Genomic DNA, 21,920 nt, shown 5'->3' with positions numbered 1-21,920 from the left:
ACTTGTCGGGACATGCTCAGGGTGGTGCAGAGTTAAATACTGAGGCAGGATTGACATTTGTCTGCAGAAGTAAACTGAGCTGCTGTGTTCCCACCAGAGCTGGTGTGAACATTTGGAGAAAGACCAGTAAGAAGACACTGCGTGCTGCTCCCTGACCATAACTGAATCTTTTCATGTGAGGATGAGGCATCACAGATATCCACGAACATCATGCATATCATGAACATGCAAGAGCACATGAGGCATCTACAGATATTCATGAGCTTCTTGTTACATTGGGTTAGGTGAGCGTGTGAATGCTGGCCTGAATTTCTGAGTTGTACAGCATAAGTTGTCTGTTAAAGGAAATAACTTGTCCTTTCTTGGCAGCTATGGAGGAATGCTGAGTGCTTACCTGAGGATGAAATACCCAAACATTGTGGCTGGAGCACTAGCTGCCAGTGCTCCTCTGCTGTCTGTAGCTGGGCTTGGAGACCCCACCCAGTTCTTTAGAGATGTCACCATGGTAAGTAGCATCTCTTTTCAGGAGCATTATATTCTTACCTTAGGAATGCTGTTTCATTTTCCTTTACCATGCGTTTAAACAGACATCTGTCTTCACAACATCAGTGCTGAGCAGAGAGTGCAATAACATGTGAACCCACAAGGAAAAGCAACAGCTGCAGGTGTTATGGCAGAGCACTGCTTTAGCTGCAGCAGCTCAAGGTCCAAAGGTGCCACTTTGAGCATCACAACTCAGTGCTAATTCCTTTAGTACCACTAAGAATTCGCTTTCCCATTTAGTGGCTTGAACATACTACAGCCTGAAATTTTTCCTTTGTGCATGGCTGAACCCCTTTTGGGTAACTTATTCTCAAACCCTCTCCCAAAATGCTGTATTTGGCATTGGTACCAATGATTCACAGCAACTCCATAGTCACAAGGAGGTTGCATTTTAATGAAGACCTTGGAAATCTTCATGTCACTACCTAAAAATGTGCACAGTGTCCTGGCTTCACTTAAACTAAAATTTAAGCAAGACTTTTGCAGTTTGAGGCCATAGGACCCATAGGAAGATGGTGTTGCTTAGAACTGACTTACATTCAGTTTATAAGGAAAGAAATGTACTAACTGGTTGTACTGAAATCTTAGGAGGGTGTCTGTTCTGCCTGTCTTTTGACATGAATTTCTAGATCTGGGTGACACAGATGGCTTTGCATGAACTACCTGTGTTGTTCCTCAGTCAGGGTTTGGGTCTGTACCTGGTGCAGGAGCCAACGAGCACACAGAGCTGAGATCCATCTGCTCAGATTTAGTGCCCTTCTGCCCAGAAAGGGGTGCTGGGAGATAGTTCACTAAACTGGCACCTCTCTTTGGGAAGTTTGCAGGCTTTTATACAAGTTACAACGAAGAAGTTGCACAAAACTTGTTAATTGGTCAACTTAACCAATGTTTTTCTGCACATGCTTTGATCAGTGCTGGGTTCACTATACCAAGGTGGTTGGACAATAGCATGTGAGGTCCCTCAGGGGTTGTTTTTACCTTGCTAATTAGTCTTAGGTTGGTTTTGGGCCACCTCAATACCCTTCTTCCCCATCCCCCTTTTCCAGAGGTGATTCATTTTTGTTGACATTAACATATTCTTGCCGTTCTTGTGTTACTTTGCTGTGATTCTCCACTTTGAGGACTGTGTATGCAACTCACGGTCTTTTTGCTGTTATTTATGTACGTGAACACCTCATTTCACTGCAGACACAGGACAGATAGCTTTACTAGTAAGTATAGAGAAAAGACTATAATGAAAATAAACAAATTTGAAACTCTTTCGTGTATAAAAGAATAATAGGCATCTTAAAGTTATACATTTTAAAACCAAAAAATGTAATGCCATTTAATCATCTAACAGGCATTGCAGTAGGAATCCTTCCCCGGTTGAAGCTAACTTCCTCTAAGCAGTTCCTGTTCAGCCAGGAGCGCTGTCTTGCTTCAGCTATGAATATGCTGTGAGTCATTAAACATCCTGAAATTAGGGTTTTGACCTTTTCACTTGAGAAGACTTTCCACTTAATTTAAAAATCTATTCTCTCTCCATCCATAAATGAAGCTCTGGGCTGAGCTCCTAAGCAAGCACTACATGGTGTTTTCAAGGTACTGTCACCCTTAGTGCTCTTATTTGCAATCTGTGCATCTGAAATTTGAATTGAATTGTTCTTCTTGGTGAGAACACCCCTGAGAGCTGTTAATGGTAATGAAGGCATAAACCTTTCCTGAATCACTGTGGAAAGTGCTCTCTTCCTTGTGTCCCTCCAACTGAGTCAGAGTGCATTGTCTCAAAGCAGCTTTCTCTGTGACCCTTACTGAGCTTTCTCAGCTTGCTTCGTAAGCCTCTAGCTCACAGGGAAAGTGAGTGAAGGGCAGAAAGTTGATTTTGCATTTGTAGTAGTAGGTTATATATGCCAGCTGCCCGCAGCTGGTGGAACCCCTGGTGTGAGGGCTGCACATACAGCCCCTGCCTGCTTCCTTTGAGATTACTGCTGCAGCAGCTGCACAGGCCATCAGCTCACATCACACATCTGAATTGGGTGTGAGTCAAGAGTAAAACTGGCAGCCTGAACAGGAACAGCTTTTCTTGGAATGGCTGCAATGCCTCCTGCCTCTGCTCAGCTCAACTGAACTGTTTCTGGCCCATAAGGGCCTGGGGGTGAGCTGAAATGGGTGCTGGGTCCTTCGTGCCAAGCAGTGCATGGCAGCAGTCCAGCAGTGCCTAGAGGAGCTCAGCCATCACAGCAGCCAGAGCAGATCTGCTCCTCTGCCCCAGTCCAAGCCATCCCCACACTCTGATTGAAACCATTAGTAGATGAAGATCAATAAGCACAGCCAGAAGGAGATTTGGAACTCCTAAAGGGATGCCCAGGTAAACTGTGGAAAACCCCACAATGATTTCTTTAAGCACAGTTATCGGACAAAGGCAAAGTTAGGAAGAACAGAAAGGTCCCAAATCTATTTTTTATTTGAGGCTGGGTCTTTATAAGAAAAATGCCTAGCTAATTACTTGTCATTACTTAACCATTGCTCTAGCAGGGTAAAGGGACCTTGGAAGAACCCTAATAATTCTTCTTATTATGAAGAACTGGTTACCAGCAGATCTGAATCTGCCTTACAAATTGAGAGAATAGAAACAACTAGAGTCACTAGAGCCTTCAATAACAGAAACTACTTGTTCCACATTAGCCAGCCACAGCTCTTCAATCATAACTTTGTCTATGAGAAGGAGCCATGGAGAAGTCAGTTATGCATTCGGGGTACAGAACCAAAACCTGCTTTTCTTAAACCTGCCAGTGACCTGCCAGATGACTGTGTCCTTTTTTCTTGGGAAAACCATTAATAATGGCCAGTCTTCGCGAGCGAAGATCCGGGGAAAGTCTTTCCACCTTCCAGCCTGCGCATTGGATTTTTTAGGTGAGACACAGTGTGCGTGGAACTGAGCCCACCCTTTAATCCTAAGGTTCATCTGCCGGGGCCAAGCGAGCTTGGACGGTGGCAGCGAGGTCCTTAGGACGTAGGTGGGTTGCCTTTAAGGGCTAACGAGCCCCACCTGCCCGGGAGTGGCCCTGACCGGGAATCGAACCCGGGTCTCCGCGGTGATAGCGCGGCGCCTTTACCACTGGACCACCAGGGGCTCCAGGGAAAACCATTACTGATCCTGAAAAAGCACTCTAAGTGTGGTTGGAAGGACTCTGTTGTGTGTTTAAAAATAACAACAAAAACCTTCTAGACCTTGCAACCTGGCCCACTCTCCCCATGTCCTGGCCAAGGCATGTCTCCTCTTGCTGCTTCGTGTTCAGTCTGATGCTCCATGAAGTGCAGAGTGTTCTGTCTGACAGCCCAGCCAACCTGGTGGCACAGCTGCTGCTTGGCCTGAGGCGTGCAGAGTGTTGGCTTCTGCTGGGATGTGATGACTGTCTGGAGGACAAGGCACTGGTGTCACTGCTCCTGAAGATGCAGATGAGGTGCTGACCAGGGGGCCAGTACCCCTCTCATTTCCTGGTCCTTCTGCCACTTCTTCCTATTGCAGCCTCTACAAGTATCTCCTCTGTGAAACCGTCACCCGTGACATCTTGGGCATGGACCCCGTGTGGTGTAATGGAATTGTTCATCATGGTCCTTTTGTGGTTTATATACCCCGTTACGTCAGCAGGAAATTCCTGTTCTCTAGATCTACTTTTTAGTTAACCATTCACTGAGCACAAGAAAAAGACTCCCAAGCAATTTCCCACATACAAAGATACATCTCACCATGTCTACTTTTATCTTGCCAAGTTCCCCTGAAGTTTCTCCCAGGGTCATATAATCTCCATTCCCTACAGTCAACCTGTCTTTTCTGTCCCTTCAGGATTTTCAGAAGTCCAGCCTAGGCTGTGTCCCAGCTGTCCGCAAAGCTTTCCAGCAGATCAAGGATCTGTGCCTGAGTGGAGGTAAGGAGAGAGCCCTGCAGACAGCTCTCAAGTGCAGACAGCAGTCCCAGCCATGAGGAAAAAAGCTGATACAGCTTTACCTCAGCTAGCTCTTAAGTTTGTTCAGCTAAATTGAAGCAAATGCCCACATAGCTGCCTCTTTCTGCTTGCATGATTGATTTTTTTTTTATTTATTAAATTAATTAACAATTTCAGTTAGCATTAAATTTAGCAACTGACACCAAAACATTAAGCGGCTCTGTGGGGGTCTGCACAAAAGTGCAAAAACACTTGCAGGGGAAAACCCCCAGTATTTTATACTAGTAAAACCACATGTGTCATCAGATGTTTGTCCTCAACACCCACGCTGTTAAAAGCCGTTCAGGTGGGTATGACAGCTTTGTGGTCAAGTCACTGGATAGATCTAAGAAATATATGGAGAGCAGTCTAGGTCCTGAAGCAATCATCCAAGTCCCTTCCATCTCCAGCTGTGAACAGTTAGGACAGAGAATGGTGAAGGCCTCTGCAGTGGCTCCCAAGTAGGCTGGACTAGATGCTACGAGCTCATGCAGCATCTCTTGGGAGCCCTGCATGGTATTGGGATAGCTGTGGTGACTTCTGGGTCTGTCTCAAGGCTTGGTCTGTGGTGCTGCATGCAAGGAGTCATGTGCCTCCTTGCTGCTGCTGCCACTGGTCCTGGAGCTGCCAGAGGAGCCTAGGGTCCAAAACACTCTTTAGCTTTGTGTCACAACAGTAAGAACATTAGTGTTACCTAGCCAAGCTCTTCCAGGTCTGCCTGGGGCTGTGCTTCCTGCAACAGAGGGGATGAGCTGGTCATATTTAAGGCTTAGACTCTCAAGTGAGTATCCAGAGGAGGTCCCAGACCTTGGGTCTCCAAGCAAGACAGCTGGGCTTTGGTAGTCAGCTGTAGAGCAGGATGGGGACAGAAACTGTGACTCCAAAATGTGAAGGCTGAAAATGAAAATGAAGGGAGCAGCTTTCCCCAGCAAAAGTGGAAAGGTATATCTTGAAGGTGCATCTTGAAGGAACATTTTCAAAGATTAATTCCCTGACTCCAGGTGACCTGTGCAGCCCACTGAGGTTTGAAGGCATGTCTCAGGAGCCCTTTGTGAGGACTGCTCTTGCTTGGCAGTTCGTAGTGCAGAATGCACCCTGCTCCCTAGGAGCATGTTTTTGGTGGGTTTTTGTTGGTTTTATTTTGGTTTGGTTGGGTTTTTTTTTCACTGTAGTTTGTGTCTTTGTTGGTTGGTTTTTTCCCCTCCTGCCAGGGAAAGGGGGCCTGTGGGTGTGAGCAGGAGCAGCCATCGGGGCACCAGTAAGGACAGGCTGTACCAAGCTGTTCTGCTTGCTGTGCCAGCCAGGACCACTTCTGTCCCAGCAGGTGCTGATTCCTGTGTGCTCCCCAGGGAGATATCAGTGGCTCCAGAAGGGGCAGAGTGTGGGCCATGGGCCACATGAGGTTGTAACACTGCAGAGAGAGGCTGTGCCTAAACATCCAACTGTGTAAATTTAGATGCAATGTGTTTTTTCCAGTAGAAAGATGTTACAGCATCTCCATACTCCTGAGTGAAATAAGATGTTGAAGCTTGGTATTGCTTTCCCGCTGTTGAAGTTTGTTTCTTTGATTTTTCTTGCTTCTGCAGCTTATGATGAGATCAGCAGCAAAATGGCCACATGCAGTAAGATCTCTAACAAGGAGGATGTTTACCAGCTGTTTGGGTTTGCTAGAAATGCCTTCACCATGATGGCCATGATGGACTACCCTTACAAGACTGACTTCATGGGTCACCTCCCTGCCAGTCCAGTGAAGGTGAGGACATGGGTGCAGGGGGGTGACTGGAGCTTAGGACACTGTCAGGCACACCCCATCAGTGATGGAGACAGAGAGGTAGTGGTGGATGTTGCAGCCCTTCCACTCTGGCAGTTAATCCACACATTTTAAACTTGTCTGTGACAGTGACTGCTGTGTTTGAAATGCTCGTGAAGGCAGGCTTGCTGGAATTGCTCCTACCCTGCTCTGCCTTTATCTTAGACACGAAAGCCTGTGTAAGCTAGTTAACTTCAACTTTTAAACATTAAAAACCTGCAGCTTAGGAAAAAAATAGTTTTGTTGTAGCCCATCTCAAACCACATGCTTTCATAGATGTGTTTTTCTTGGTAGGTAGGGATGGAGATCTACAAATCATCTCCTTTTTAAGTGTCACATAGGAAGGTGACATAGGTATAATGCAGAGAAAAATCTGCTGCTCTGGGAACTGCAGAACCTGTGAATTTTCAAGAGAATCAGAGATGGCAAAGTGTGGGAAAAGGGCCAGGTTCTCAGGGGGGCTTACAAAGACCTCTCAGACACTATCTGCTTTTGCAGGGTCCCAGCTTTGATCCCAGAGCACCAGTTGCTGTTGCAATTCTTGGGTGTCTTATGGTGTGTTGACAGCCTGCTGTTCCCTGCTGGCTTCCAGCATACCATGCCCATGGGACTTAATTTGCCTCTGTGACTCCTACTTGGAGCAACAGGCATGCTGTTCAAGAGATCACACAGGCTCTGCTGCACTGGGACTCAGGAGATGCTGCCTCTGGCTCCAGTTCCCTTCTGTGGTCTGTTTAGTGACCTGTAAAATGGAAATAATTATTCTGCACATTCCCTTCACCCTCTGAAAAGGGCATTAAAATATTTTGATTGTAGGAGGAACTGTTGTGTATCACTCCATAGCTGCTTAAGTTGGTAAAGGAACCGTTTGGCCTTGCCCCATCTCCTTGTTTCTATGTATTTTGGTGTTAAAAAGGAGGAAGATAAAAACCTCAAAACGTGTTTCATTGGATCCTTGGAAAGTTGCTGAACCACAGAATGTATAAATGGCAATTTTAATGAATCTTCCAGCTTAGCCCTTCCTTAGAGCAGAGACTGGCAACTGTTCTGACTGTCATTGCCTGTAATTTGTCTCACCCAGGTCGGCTGTGAACAAATTCTTGCCCACAAAGATCCAATTCAAGGCTTGGCTGCTCTTGTCGGTGAGTTAATATTATCAATTTGTCTTTTATGCAACACTGTGTTTTGTAGAAGCACTGGTCAGTAGAGCTGTTGCATTGCTCTGTGTCAGGGGAGCTGGTAGGACTGATCTCCCACTGGGATGTTTTGCCCCATGGTGATTCCCATAGGTTCATTCTCTACCTTTCCAAACTTATCCTTGTCAGATTTTCAGGCACTGCAGCCCCATAGCTGGTCCATGAGATGTGGACTTCTGAGATAATTGGTTCTTTTCTAAAAGTTTACCCCTGCTCTGACTCCAGCAGTTACAGGCTCAGTGCATGTTCTGAGGTCAGCTTGTTGAGGACAAAGTTGTCATCACAGTGTCCTGTGGTCTTAATCCAATGGAAAGAAAACATATCGTGTATATTTATCTCTGTGAGTACTTATTTTGTCAGCCAGTAGTGTTTGTAAGGAAATTATTAATAGAGAGAAAATTCAAAGAACTTTTGAAGACTTCCTCATAAAAATCTCTCAAGTTGGTTATTGAAAGTGAGTTCTACCTTGGTCATTGTTCAGAAAAATGGGTTCTAAACAATAAAAAAGAATTGATTTAAGGAATTCTTACAGGTTTAATGTACTTTAGTACATGAGAAACTAAATGTACCGATACCAAATCACTGCTAAAGATGTTTGGCTGATAGCTAGAAGAGTTGTTAAAACACTAATGTCTTAGCAAAGACTGTCAGATCTACTGGACATATTCACATCCTACTCCTCCTGTGAGGCAGATTGGGACTCTTGTTTCTTTGAGATGAACAAAGCTGAGGGTGGATTTCTTTCTTCTGGCTGTGGGGGAGCACTTCATGCCTCTCTCTGTCTCCCTTCATTCACTGGGGGAAGTTTAATCATGCAAGAGGCATCATCAATCAGAGCTTTACGTAGGGGACTGGTTTTCTTCCATACCTGCCCCTCTACATCATAAAGGAAAAAACACTGTTGTTTTTCTGCATGTGCTGCAGCAACCCACCTCCTGCCAGGTAGAGCGTAGTGCCATGGGCTGTGATGCTGAGCTGGCAGCAGGTGAATGGGGACAGCATTAGCACTGTCCAGTGACTGCTTACAGGACAATAATTCCATCTCCTTGATGTGAATCCATTCCTCCACCTGCAGAGAACCAGACCAACACTCCCCCATCATATCACGCCTCAGGCGGCATCACTGTCACATCAGGTTTGCTGGGTTCATGATAAAGGAAACTAGTGTCTCCACATCTGTTTGAACACCATGGGGCTCAGGATGCCAGAGTTTTGATTCATGTTTAGCAATCAGAGCCTCAAAAGAGACTAAGTAAAATACCAGAATGGCACATCCTGGAAGGAGCTTTCTTCTTGGGAAATAAGAGGATTGAGCTGAGCAAGGTACCACAGGGACCTGCTGAACCTGGCATGGCCCAAGCCCTACCTGCTGTCTGGGTTTTTAACCCATTACAAAAGAATTGATCTAAACAGGGCAATATTGCGTTGAAATGGGAGCAGCAACCAAGTTTGTGTCATCTGGAGGAATTTGTCAGCCTTATTGTGCAGTTTCTTATTATAGACTCATTCCTTCCAAAAAAAACATACCCATCATGGCAAAGTGGAGCCAGGCCCTGACCCTGAGCTTTTACCCTCTGATATAGGAATTGCCAAGTGATCTCTGAAAACTCAGTTTCTTACCTTCGGGAAACCAGACTCTTCTAGAGTAAGCCTTCCAGTCCCTGTCAGCTCTCTTCTTTCCAGAGGGCTGGGCATTGCTTTCCCTCCTTTCAGAGATGGGAAATCCAGGTTTGAAAAGACTTCCTTTGCATTCCAGGACTTGAGCTTGTCTTTCCTAAAATTAGGCTAATGCCTTCATTCCTCTTTGCATTTGCCAGTGTTTCTCCCCCCTCTCAGCTCATACAAGGGCTATCAGGGGTTTAGTGTATTTGGGGCAGAAATTTGACCAGTTTAACACTTGGATTTTGCTGTGTTAGTGGCTGTGCTTCCACTGCATGTGTTCTCTCTTTAAAAGAAATGTACTCTGGCAAATAGAGAGTGACACCAGGATAGGCTCTGCTGCATGTGACTGTAATGGCAGAAATGTTTCCATAAGCTCCTGAATTGCAACTGAGCTGGTCCACGAAGGACCAAAAATAACAGTTACTGGTCAACCTGTTGGAATAAAGCAAGGCCTATTTTGGATTATATTGGGGATTATAAGAGCAAATTAACTTACTCCTCTTAGTGTCCTTCCTCTGATGCAAAAGATCTTGTCCCTGACTGAGGCCATGCCATGATTGCAGTGAGTGAAAGTCATGGTGCTGTTGCTGATCAGCAGCAGAAGCAAGGCAGGTGTCTCTTAAGGATTTTCCCCCAGAGAATCCTTTTAGAAGGAAAGCATAAGTCTTGAAAATCTATCCATCATCCTCCCCAACATCCAGCAAATCTTAAGCAAACATTAGCAGAGCTGATTTTTTTTAATTTAAAATGCCTAAGGAGCTCAGGTTAAAATTCACACCATTCTACAGAGCTGATGCAGTGTGAAATATAAAACCAGAGCTTCTTAGGTATTCTAAAGAGAAAAAAAACCTAACCCAAACCAGTTCCAACTCTTGTAAATAGTTTTGAATAAAACTATTTTATCAAATTAAATTAAAAATATTTTATTCAAAATATTTTTTAATAAAACTTGTGGGGTGTTTCAAGGGTAACCAGGAACAGCTTTAATTAGGGAATTTTTTTCCAGCATGAGCAATCCAAACGGGGTTTTTTTCTTCTTTTGAAAGAAAAGAGCATTTTGAGCTTTGGATGTCCGAGAGAAGGTCGGAGCCCATCTCCCAGTGCTGCTGGCAGCCTCTCCCCAACAGGCACTGACTGACTTGTGTAGTTCATGGGTGCATTACAGAAAGCTCCTTGCAGAAGGAAGGTGCTGATATGGGAAGGGTCAATGCCTCCAGCTGCCTGTCTATCGAATTCCAGCTGACACAGCCTGTTGAATTCCAGCCTGCTGAGTCTTTGCAAATAGGAAGATGCTATTCCAGGTTGGCCATAAACCCCAGCTCACCTGGGCACAGACACTTTGTCTGCATGGAGCTTGTCTTTAAATCCTGCAGTAATGCTCTTAATTTTCCCATGCTTGGTCAAGGCTGTGGCCAGTTCAAATTTGCCCACGGCTTAGCCCACGAGTTCCAAAGGAAAGGAATGCTGATGGGTAGGTAGGATCTTATACCCCAGGGGTATAGTGTTACCCAGCCTAGATCATATGGGATGTTTGAGGCTCTGTGAGGCAGTTTTGGCTTTGCTGTCTGGTAGGAATTGAGACCATCAGAGGTGAAATGAGCTGCCTGTGGCACTATGGGCCAGCTGGGTCAAAGCAGGGACTTGAACCTGAGTCCCAGCTCTTCCGTTATCCTTCTGCACTTCTGGCGTACAAGTTTGGATGTGGTGTTCCTGCCCCTGAGGCTACAGCATACAGGCCATCAGAGAGATGTTCCCTTTGCTGAAACTGTGCATTTGAAGTTAATCTGATTAAAATCACTACAGGGATTCCCAGCTGGCCATAAGTGGTTTAGCAGATAGCAGGCAGGGCTTGGGCCATGCCAGGTTCAGCAGGTCCCTGTGGTACCTTGCTCAGCTCAATCCTCTTATTTCCCAAGAAGAAAGCTCCTTCCAGGATGTGCCATTCTGGTATTTTACTTAGTCTCTTTTGAGGCTCTGATTGCTAAACATGAATCAAAACTCTGGCATCCTGAGCCCCATGGTGTTCAAACAGATGTGGAGACACTAGTTTCCTTTATCATGAACCCAGCAAGCCTGATGTGACAGTGATGCCGCCTGAGGCGTGATATGATGGGGGAGTGTTGGTCTGGTTCTCTGCAGGTGGAGGAATGAAGTTGAGAACATTTCTCAGCCCTGCAGCACTGACAGCCCTCATCTGGATGTTACCATCTAAACTCCCTGCTCCCATTGACTTTCCAACAAACAGCATATTGAAGTAATTGCTTGCTGAAGCCAAAATTATCATGTGGACTGGAAAGCGAACCCCTTCTGCCTCCAGAGTCAGGTCACACAGCACGCTCTGTGAGCAAAGGCCGCTGAGCCCTTCCAGGAGTTTTGGTACGTAAGTGTCAGACATGAGCCTTGCCCTGCTGGCCTGCAAGCCCAGCAGCATCACTCTGGGTGGCAGGCAGCCCTGAAGCAGCCCCTCTGTGCACCTCCTAGGCAGCCTTCTGCAGTTGAATCAGTGGGTCCATGCTGCGAGGGGGCTGAGGCTGTTCTGTCCACCCTGCAGAGCCATCTAAAAGGCAGCAGCTGCAGCAGGTTCCTCCTCAGCAGCCCATGCCTGGGGCCCTGCAGCACAAAGCACTGGATGCCATGCAGAGCTCTTGGGGCTGTTTGCAAGTGGTGCTGGTTAGCACACAAATCCACAGTGTTTGTGAGGTTTGCTTTTAACACTGGCAGCAGCAGACAGCCACCAGCTTAGCTGAATTCCTCCTCCTCTTACCTGGTAACTGCCCGTCCACACAGAAAGCAGCTCATTCCTGAGCAGCTCCTGGCCATGCTTCCCTGACCGCCTGCTCAGCTATTCTTTCATCTGGGCAAGCCTGCACATGCATCCTTCCCTTTGTGAACAGCAGTCAAGCAAAATCCCCTCCGTGATGTGCCACCCTTGGCCCTCTGACTAAAGCTGATCAGTTCAGACACAGCTGCTTTCAGGGCAAGGTTGGGAAGGTCTCAGCAGTTTTGTCCTGTTCAATTTGAAGCATTCAACCAACATCCTGTGCACAGTCTGCTCCTGGGGGCTTGGGCTGTCCCAAGGACTAGTGAACCACTTGCTGGCTTTTGGCACAAGCAGAGACAGAAGAGAGCACCTGGGAGTCCCTTCTTCTCTGTGAATGCAACAGAAACAAAGCATGTCCTGCAGCCAGACCTTGGCTTGTTCTTGGCCACGAAGTTTGTGTGTTGGGCAATTGGGCTTTTGTGTTGTGTCCCTTCCTGGCAGGGGTGTTTTACAAGCAACTTTGTGCTATGTTCCCACCTGGCAGGGGTGTTTTACAACTCGTCTGGCTTGGCACCATGTTACGACATATACCAGCTGTACCGGTCCTGTGCTGACCCCACGGGCTGTGGCACCGGCTTGGATGCAGAAGCTTGGGACTACCAGGTAAAGGGTTAGAGACAACAACAGCTTTCAGCTGCTGTCCTGGTTATCCCCCCGCCCCATAAGAGCCTTTGTGCTTCTCTTAGGTTTGCACCGAGATCAACTTAACTTTCAACAGCAACAATGTGACAGACATGTTCCCTGAGATGCCCTTCACAGAGGCCATGCGCGAGCAATACTGTTGGAACAAGTGGCACGTGAGGCCACGACCACACTGGTTGCAGACAAACTTCTGGGGAGGAGGTGAATTGTGCTGACTGCTCATTCCTTTGTGTTTCCCTGTAGCTGTCTGCCTGTCACCCTCTGCCCAGCTAAGCCCTGTGAGGACAGGCACAGTGCACTGACAGGTCCTGGCAGAAGGTCACAGCCTTGTGCTCACTTGAGCCAAACAGAGCTTTCTGTATCCCCTTAGGACAGAAGGGGAAATCCTAAAAACAAGAATTTGTTCTATTCTCCAGTGTTTTCTGTTCTTGGCCACATACACTTGGATAACTGCACAGGAAGGAGACCTCTCAATTATTCTCTCTCTGGATTTCAGACCTGAGAAGTGCAAGCAACATCATTTTTTCAAACGGAGACTTGGACCCGTGGGCTGGAGGTGGGGTAAGCATGTGTACTCCTGCACCCTGAACACAGAGCAGCCTTTGCAGGTAACACAGCACTCCTTCTTCCTTTCAGAGCAACGCTGGCAATCCAGTTTTAGCCTGTTTGAGTTTCTGTGAGCAGCTGTTTTATGCTGAGCCACTGAGGAGCCTCAGGACTCTAATGATGGACACAGAGTAGTGTCCATCTGTCCATCAGGAACACTGATGGAACAAACGAGGGTTTGGTAGTGCAGACACAGCAGGACCTTCTTTACCCCACACCCAGGATCTGAACCACAACCCAGTGTGTTTCTGTGTCCACATGTGGTCTCAGTGCTGCTGGCTGGGTGCTCCTGGCTCTCTCCAGTCTCAGCACACTTGGTGAGACCAAGCCAGGTGCTGTGAGCAGTGCCTCAAACCAGGCATGTTTTGGCTTAGAGTCAGCAAAACTTCAGAGTATTGGCAGAGCTCAAGTTTAAAACTGAAAACCAAAAATGACCCAGAACTGGTTTTTGAGGTAGTTGAGCTCCTGATTTAATGCAGCAGTTCCTTGTTCTAGGCTGGCTTGGAATCCCAGCTGCAAGAACAACAGGCTGCTTAGGGGGTGTGAGCCCAAAGGAGATATATTTCCAACTGCCAGGGCTGGAATCAGCTGACAGTTCCCACTCTGAGGTAAATTTTCCCTTCATTTGGGACAGGTGATCTGGCTCATTAGGACTGTTAGCTGTGTGCATGATACCAGCCATGCTTTTCCTCAGTCTTTCCCAGATCATGTTCCAGTTTTCAGAACTGATGTTCAGTTCTACCCAGTAACTTGCAGAGAGCTGACCTCTGCTCTTTCTGCTTCCAGATAAACAGTAGCCTCAGCCCTTCACTGATTGCACTGACTGTTAAAGGAGGTGCCCATCACCTTGATCTCCGGTAAGTACTGAATTCTCCTTTGGCTGACAGAATCGTGATGCCCCAGGTGTTTGATCTCAGCAAGCCACAGCCCAGAGAATGAGGAGATACTTTGGAATCACAAAATCAGAGTTGTTGAGGTTGGGAAAGACCTCTAAGATCATCAAGTCCAACTATCAACCCAACACCACCACCACGTTCACTACTAAACCATGTTCTCAACTGCCACATCCAAGGTTTTTTGAACACTTCCAGGGATGGTGACTTAACACTTCCCTGGGCAGCCTATTCCAATGCCTTACAACCCTTTCCATGAAAAAATTTTCCCTAATATCCAATCTAAAGATCTCCTGTTTCAATTTGAAGCTGTTTCCTCTTGCCCTGTCACTTGATCCCTGGGAGAAGAGCCTGACCCCCCCCAGCTCCACCCTGTCAGGTAGTTGCAGAGAGTGAGAAGGTCCCCCTTGAGCCTCCTTTTTCCAGGCTGACCCCCCCCAGCTCCCTCAGCTGCTTCTCATCAGACTTGTGCTCCAGATGCATCCCCAGCTCCATTGGCCTTCTCTAGAAACACTCCAGCTCTTCAATGTCTTTCTTGTCATGAGGGGCCCAAAACTGGCCTAACCAGTGCCCAGCACTGGGGGAGTACTTACAGGGGACTGGATACTAGGCTGTTGGCATCCCACTGTGGAAGAGCAATCTTCCCCAGCACAGAGCTCTTCCACCCACCAGGGATGCTGGACTGTGGCAGAACTTGGCACTTGGCTCACCTACTGTCACTAGATCAGGTTCTTGCACAGGGATTGGCACAAGTGTGTGACACCCTGCAGCGATCAGTCATGCAAAGTCATCGGGTGTCCCCTGGCATTGCCATCAGCCTTTGGGCCTGGAGCAGAGGGGGAAGCAGCCAGTGACGCAAGGCCAAGCCCAGGGTTGCTGCCCACCTGCCTAAATGTGAAACACAAACCAGTCAGTAACTGTCCTTCAGTTTCCAGGCTCTGTGCAGGAGGCAAAGAGCTACTGCCCCGTGCCTGATGCTGCTCTGCTCTCCCCAGGGGAAGCAACCCCGCTGACCCGCCATCAGTGACACAAGTGCGCAGGCTGGAAGCCAAGATCATCCAGGGCTGGGTGAAATCCACGGGCAAGGAGCGGGCACGGGAGCAGCACATGGGAGCTGCAGCGGGCAGCCAGCTGTGAGCCCTCCATCCCCACAGTCCCCTGGGTGGTGCAGCTGCCCCAAGGGACAGCAGCCTGCTGAGCTGGGTCTAGGCTGGGTGGGACGCTGTTCTCTCCTCTGCCACGATGGTGGAAATTCCCCTTTCCAAAGTGTCCCACCTGCACCTCATTGAGTATCAAAAGAAAAGCAAAAGGCCAAATCACTGACTGCAACCAAAACCACACTATTTAGGGTCCATGCTTGCCTGCTTGGAATGAGCTGTTACAAAGGGTAGGAATAAGAAAAGCTTGCCTTGAAGGCCCAAGAACCATCACACCTCTGAACAGGATGGTTGCATGAGGCACCTTAAGCTTGAAGCTAAATTATTTTTAGAGAAAAAGTATTAAAAGGCTAGTGAAAAAGCAGAGGTATGGTCATGACTGACACAGGGGGCTCCACTGGTGACCAGTTATCTAAAACAGACTGTCAGCCTCAGCCAGGGCTATGGGTTTGGGATGTTTTGGTTTTAACTTGCCCAAGAGATTCCCGTTGCTGAGATGAAGACTGACACAAACTAATCCTGGTCTGCAATGCTGCCACTCAAGGGCTGTGTATTGGTGACCAGTAAAGCACACTTCCACTGAGACATCTTCAGAGCTTTTTAAAATAAATTACAAGTTTATTAAAGTGTGTGATATCAAAGTTTATTAGTGTGTGATATAATTCCATGGCTTGGTAGTATAACCGAAGAAGATAAAAAGGGTTCCTTCTCACCTTCCCAGGTGGAGAAATGCAGTAACTCACCTTTGCACAGAAACATGGATTCTTACCTACTGGAATGACTATGCACCAATAATTACTAGCATAATTGCAAAAAGATTAAACCCTAGTAATCAACTGGCTGCCTCAGTTAATCCATTTACAGTGATTGCTGCCTCAGTTAATCCATTTACAGTGATTTTATGACTTTAGTGGAGAGATCTCCTGGGTCCCCACAGGTTTCTATTGCTTGTGCAGCACAGTCACAGCAGTGCCTCCGCTGTCCTGACCCTGCTCAAACAGGCTTTGTGTCAGTGTTTGCTCTGCTGGGCCCTCCCTGGTCACAGGAGGGCTGTTTCCCAGAGCCACTGCTGATATTTCACAATGATTAGGGTGCTGACACAGGACCCACAATCCTCTGCCCTGTTCTATAGAACAAAAGGCTGAAGCTTGTGCCCCATCCCCCCCAGCACTCCCCCAGGAATGCTGGAGAGAGCAGGAACAGATGGATCCATTCCTTTGTCAGCTACTTCAGATACATGTAAATGAAGGACAACAAGGAAGACCCAATTAGTCAACTCCAGTCCCCAAGAAAGCTTCTGTAAGACTGCCAGTGGCACTACATCTTCAGGAAGACACAAATCCTCTGTTCCTGCAGATGAAAGCCTGCAGTGGCCCTGCTCAGAGCTGCCACCATCTCTTCTGCTCCTGCTCAAGTTAGGCTTTGTGTTTGTTGCTCCAGCTGTGGCTTATGCAAGGGTGCCACATCCAGCCTTAGTGAGGTGCTGGACTCATGTTCATCCTCCATGCTTAGAGCCCTCAATGTTCTGGAATTCAGATTTTTCTGTACCCCAGGCATTATTCAGGATTAGCAGCACATTAAAAAAAAAAAAAAAAAAAAAAAAAAGCAGAGAGCAAGGATTGCATCTTGTTTGTATTCCCTTTCTAACAGCACCCCTGAGTCCCACAAGCAGGCACCCAGTGACACCAACCCAGCAGTACAGGAACACAGCCAGGCTCAGGGAGAGTCTTTTTTGGGAAATCACTGCAAGTTACCCCTGCAGCCAGGGTTGGGTTTGGGCTTTGGAGGGAAAGGAGGCCCAGGTGTCTGCTGACCTTCCAGAAGGGCAAAAGTTCTTTAATCTCCTTGTACTGGACTACACTGAGCTCCTACTTTAAGATAGTTCTTGCCCCAAAGGAATCCACACAGTGTGAGGAACACCCACTGACTGATATGGATGGATGAATAAAAGGTTTTCAGACACCATGTCAAAGAGATAAACATGATACATGTGGACTTCCAGGACAGATGAGCAGTGTTAAAAAAGAAATCATGGCAGAAGGCTGAAGCCAGTGCCACCAACATCCATAATGTGTTGAAGCCTTGGGCAAGCAAGCGTGGGATAAGTGGAAAACCCTGCTTGTGTGGTGCTGTCTGAGCTGAAGGGAAGAGCCACAGCCACACAGCAGCAGTCACTGCTCTTGAGCATCATGGGAACACTGCTCCTGGCTCAACTTGAGGTTCACAAAAGGAAAATGGGGTGCCAACATGGGGTGTCTAGGAGTGACCTAGACCAGACCATGGCTGCAGCCCCTCCTCTGTGCTCAACAACCCAGTGTGGGGTTGTTGAACAAAGGCTCATTTGTTCCATCGTCACCTGCCAACGTGGGGCCAGCATGGGGCCAGCGTGGGAACGTGACACAGAACAGGAACTCAGATTTCAGTGGAAGCCTCCAGACTTGGACAGCAATCTCCAGCAATGTTTCAGAGACAAAAAAACCCCAACCCCTTCTTAATAAATCCAAAGTCAGAAAAATCTTAAATTTTCTGTTGAAGCAACAAGCTTCATGAAGCTACCCTGTTCTGTCACTTTTACTGGTCTGGTTAAATATACTGAGTGTAGCACTGGAAATCAGGAGCTGACTTCCCTGCAGGGCTATTTCTAGGAGTGCACAGCTGAAGGGAAGTCCTAAAGTGAAGGAGAAGTCACAAAACTGTGTTATTGCAAAAACCTTTCCTGTTTTCATCCCTCATCACTGCCAACATCACACTGGTATGGAACTGCAAACAAGGTGTACTTTTTGTCTGGTATTTGGAGGAGTAAATACAAGTGTACCTGAACTTGGCATCCTGTTACTGGAAAGTCCTGTGAAACACGAGGGGCCTCTCAGCCAACACCAGGCACCTGGTAAAACTGCCAGTTTCTATGACCTGTAATGAGAATTCATCTTTCAGAAGTTCAGGGATTAAATGCTAACTGTGTCTCATCCATCTGCTGAATTTTCTTTGAGCAAACAGGTCTGTACTTTTTTCCTAAGCTGTAGCTCAAAGCCCCAAGTATAAGACTCCCAAATCTATTATAATTAGGCAGGCACTCAAGCTCTTGGAGAGAAACCACTGCAGCTCTTTGTGCAGGACAGAATCCCTGGCTCAGTGGTGGCCTTTCCACAACATTCCACTTAAGCCAAGAGCATCCCAGTACGCTGAAGCATCAGAGCAGGTTACGGACCAGGAAGTTCAGGCTTTGGAACAAGGAACCACAGAGTGCTCAAAGGGAAACTTTCGAGTTTCTGTTGTGCTGGGGGAGCACATCATGGAATAGAGATGGGTTGTGGAGCTCAGAGACTGACCTGACACAACAGTTAAGAAAGTAAAAATAAATAAGCAATTAAAATGACCTTTGCAAAAGAACAGGAAGAACAGATGAGCTTTGTTCAGATTCTTTAGTTTGTGCCATTTCACAGGTGATACAGGGGTCTGAAACAAGCATTTGTTCTCGAGGGAAGCGAGAACTGAACAATCTGAACTTCAGGTTTAAAGACTGAGGACAATAAAGCCATGGTTTGCAGAGATTCCATGTCCCAACAAGAACTAGGTAGAAATCAGTTGGACCAAAAGGTTCAGCTAAAAGACAGGATGTGTTTGGGAAAGTGATGGTTTATTCTTCTCTCCCTTCCTTAACTCATTAGGGAATTATTACTCTCAAACCAGTCATAAGGCAAAAATAATATAATGCAGACTCGTGCAGTCCCATTTGTAGAATCAATTACATTAAGACTAGTGTAAGACTTCAAAACCAGAATATTTTTGGTAAGCATTTATATGTATTCCATTTCCTAAGAAATGTCTCTGTTGCCTCAGTCAGGCAGCTGTATGGGTGAAACACCAAACCCCACAAGTTTTACAATCCATAGCACAGTCATAATTAAGGGCTCAATACTAGCTTCAGTCAAAGGCACAAGGCCAAAGCAACACAAGTCACCAGGCCCTGCGTAGTGTCACTGAATTTATCCTTTTTTTCTTTTAATTTCCAATTTTAAGATTAGCTTTTAGCCAAAGCTCAGCTCCTCAGCAGCACAAATCTGCTCCACAAACAAAAACACTGAGGGTGTTACCTCCCACATTTCAACAGCACCTTCCTCATTTGCTGTTCTGTCAAAGAAAACAAAAGTATTAGCAACCAATCAGTTGTGCAGCCAAAGGCCACAGTGATTGGATTCCACTGCACATGTATGTGAAAAGCTCATTGCAGGGGTTACTGCTGGCAAATGAGCAGGAAGAACATTAGCACTCTGCACTGACCTGTTGTGTCCTGCCACTCCCAGGGTACCTTTGATAACAAAAAAGGTGCATTTAAATAATTTGTAACATTCCATTTCAGTAATAATTTGTAAAAGTTCTCCATTTCCATAAGCTATCGTTAGTACACGGAATGATAAATATTCTCTAAAAGATTTAAATAGTGGTCCCAAGGATAACTTGTAACTGCAGCAAACAAAACGGATCAGCATAAAACAAAGACATATCTTACTTTACAAATCAAAGGTTATAATTACTAAAAAATTCACATACCTCCCTCAGCCTTTCCAGTCAATCAGTTCTGTCAGTGGCCCCAGTGTTAGTGGGGAATGGCCTTCCCTGTTGCCATCACATACCTGTTTTGCCCATCACACCCACTGCCACAGGGGAAAGGGCACTTCAGCGAGAACCACCTCTTCCAGAAATATGAACAAGTACATTTCTAAGATCTTATCTGTGAATACAGCACTGTCCAAGTAGCTACAGATCCAAAAGGACAAGCACTAAAGAAAGTTCATTTCCAAATTCATGGTTTAAAATCTATTGCACATATAAAAATGAAAGATCCCAGGGCTCCAATAAGAGTCTTAAAAAATCTGGATCTGCTTTTCAGTCTTGAAGCAACTGAAATCGATTTCTCTAAATCTACTGGGATCTGAAATCGCTGTAATACTTTTAGACTGTTTGCTTTTAACACTACTATCGAAAATACTTCTGACTGATGTATTACTAAGGAAAAAAAAAAATTGAAAATTTCTCCACAGCCCAAGAAATTATGAATAACATAAACTATGCTGTACAATTGTAAGCTTGTTTTGAGTCAACAAACACCTCGTGATATCTGGACAGGAAGGGACGGAAGGAGGCTGATAACTAATGTGCTCACAAGCTTTCCCAGTACCCAACCTCAGAAAGCAGCTTTCAGTCAGAATACCTGAGTCTAACTGACGCAAATAATATATAAAATGCATGTGTAGTTTCACTTGCATTTCACATTATCTCCTGCATTCCTGCAGGTAAGTAAAAAAACTGCAATGCCTCTAAAAAATTATATACCACTTTGAGCCAAACCAGCAGCAAATTCCCTTTCACCATTCATTTCAGCCCCAGTTTGAACAGATTGTTCAAAGTGCTCTACAAAAACTAAGACACTATACAGTGGATGCTCTGCTGCCTCTTCCTTCTCCTAAGGTGGTGCAGCACAGCTTGTGAGTTTGGAATGAGATCAGAATATCAGCAGCAATACTGACAGCTTTGCTTCTGCCTGGGACAGCACTACAGCTCTTGTTTATTCCACTTTCCACGTGAACTACTGTCACATTCTGACAAAGGAATGGCTCTGTAATCCAGTGTTTCAGTGAATCCAGAATAAACCAAAAAACTGTAGGCTTTTTCTTGCTCTCCAGAAACAACCCTGTGCCCTAAGCTGAGTCGCTGCATTCCAATATATAACGAGCATTTAGTAAGACTGACATAACTGAGTTCTGGGTCACCAGAGCCCCATGAATGTCGTGGTCCACACTGCAATTACTCTCTGAACCTCATCATCAGTACTAGGGAAACCAGCTTCATATGGTTTGTTCATCCCAGAACCAGGGATTTAAGACTGACATGATTTCTTCAAACCAGAGATGCTTTCCCCAAGGTTTTGTTCATTGTTTGTAGCCAAAAAAGGTGCAATATAGCATCTCTCCTCAAACCCTGAAAAGTAAAGTGACTTGGAGATAAAAATGCCACCACTGAAAGGTCCAGTGTTGCAGAGTCTATGCTGGCGCCCAGATAGGGAGTGGATGAGCCTCCGTGTTAAAGACGTATTTGTCAAGGTTGATTAAGTCTATGTCGTCTGAAAACAGCAGAAACATGTATTTGAGCGTTTCCCCAAGGAAGAAGCTCTCCATCTTGTCCCGTGGCTCTGGATTACTGGGATTCTGGACATTGTTAATGGAAGTATAACCACCTGTAGGAACCTGTGCCAAAACACAAACAAACAAACAAAAAAGTCTAAACCAGAAATTTGTATCTTTATATAATCTACAATAAATTATTTTTTACTTCCTAACATCCAGATGCACTTGGAGAAGATAAATGCTAGGAAACAGATCAGCATGTTTTTCATTTTGTACTTGGTTTTCCTTTACGTAACAGAGCTTCAGTTATGAAAAACACCAACTCATTGCATTTTAAAAGAAACCGCAAGGATAAAATGAAACAAAATATCCATTTATACTTAAGTTAAAGAGGTATCACAAGGAACATTCCCTTGAATTTTTTGGACAAACATACAGGAAGGAACTAGCAATTTCTAGATTAGAGTTGGCCCAAGCCCCATATCCATTTCAGAACA

At 46.0% G+C, this 21,920-nt stretch overlaps 2 protein-coding genes across 3 annotated transcripts in view; one reads left to right on the top strand and one right to left on the bottom strand.

Annotated features, from left to right (window-relative positions):
- DPP7 (dipeptidyl peptidase 7) overlaps positions 1-15,942 on the top strand; it is a 23,385-nt gene extending 7,443 nt beyond the window's left edge. The window contains exons 5-13 of the mRNA XM_050334340.1: positions 370-505; positions 4,373-4,454; positions 6,098-6,264; positions 7,403-7,463; positions 12,485-12,603; positions 12,687-12,843; positions 13,139-13,203; positions 14,035-14,105; positions 15,137-15,942. Coding sequence (XP_050190297.1) covers positions 370-505; positions 4,373-4,454; positions 6,098-6,264; positions 7,403-7,463; positions 12,485-12,603; positions 12,687-12,843; positions 13,139-13,203; positions 14,035-14,105; positions 15,137-15,278 — 1,000 coding nt within the window. The 3' untranslated portion in view covers positions 15,279-15,942. The remainder of the gene's footprint in view (positions 1-369; positions 506-4,372; positions 4,455-6,097; positions 6,265-7,402; positions 7,464-12,484; positions 12,604-12,686; positions 12,844-13,138; positions 13,204-14,034; positions 14,106-15,136) is intronic.
- The window catches only part of MAN1B1 (mannosidase alpha class 1B member 1), a 24,330-nt gene continuing 18,303 nt past the window's right edge, over positions 15,894-21,920 (bottom strand). For both annotated transcript variants that reach the window (XM_050334331.1, XM_050334332.1), the window contains exon 13: positions 15,894-21,543. In XM_050334331.1, coding sequence (XP_050190288.1) covers positions 21,340-21,543 — 204 coding nt within the window. In that variant the 3' untranslated portion in view covers positions 15,894-21,339. The remainder of the gene's footprint in view (positions 21,544-21,920) is intronic.

Source organism: Myiozetetes cayanensis, unplaced genomic scaffold (genome assembly GCF_022539395.1).
Source record: "Myiozetetes cayanensis isolate MyiCay16 unplaced genomic scaffold, myiCay2020 scf52, whole genome shotgun sequence".
Taxonomy (NCBI): Eukaryota; Metazoa; Chordata; class Aves; order Passeriformes; family Tyrannidae; genus Myiozetetes; species Myiozetetes cayanensis.
Note: the sequence above shows the minus strand (reverse complement) of the source record. Positions and strands in the feature narration are given on the sequence as shown.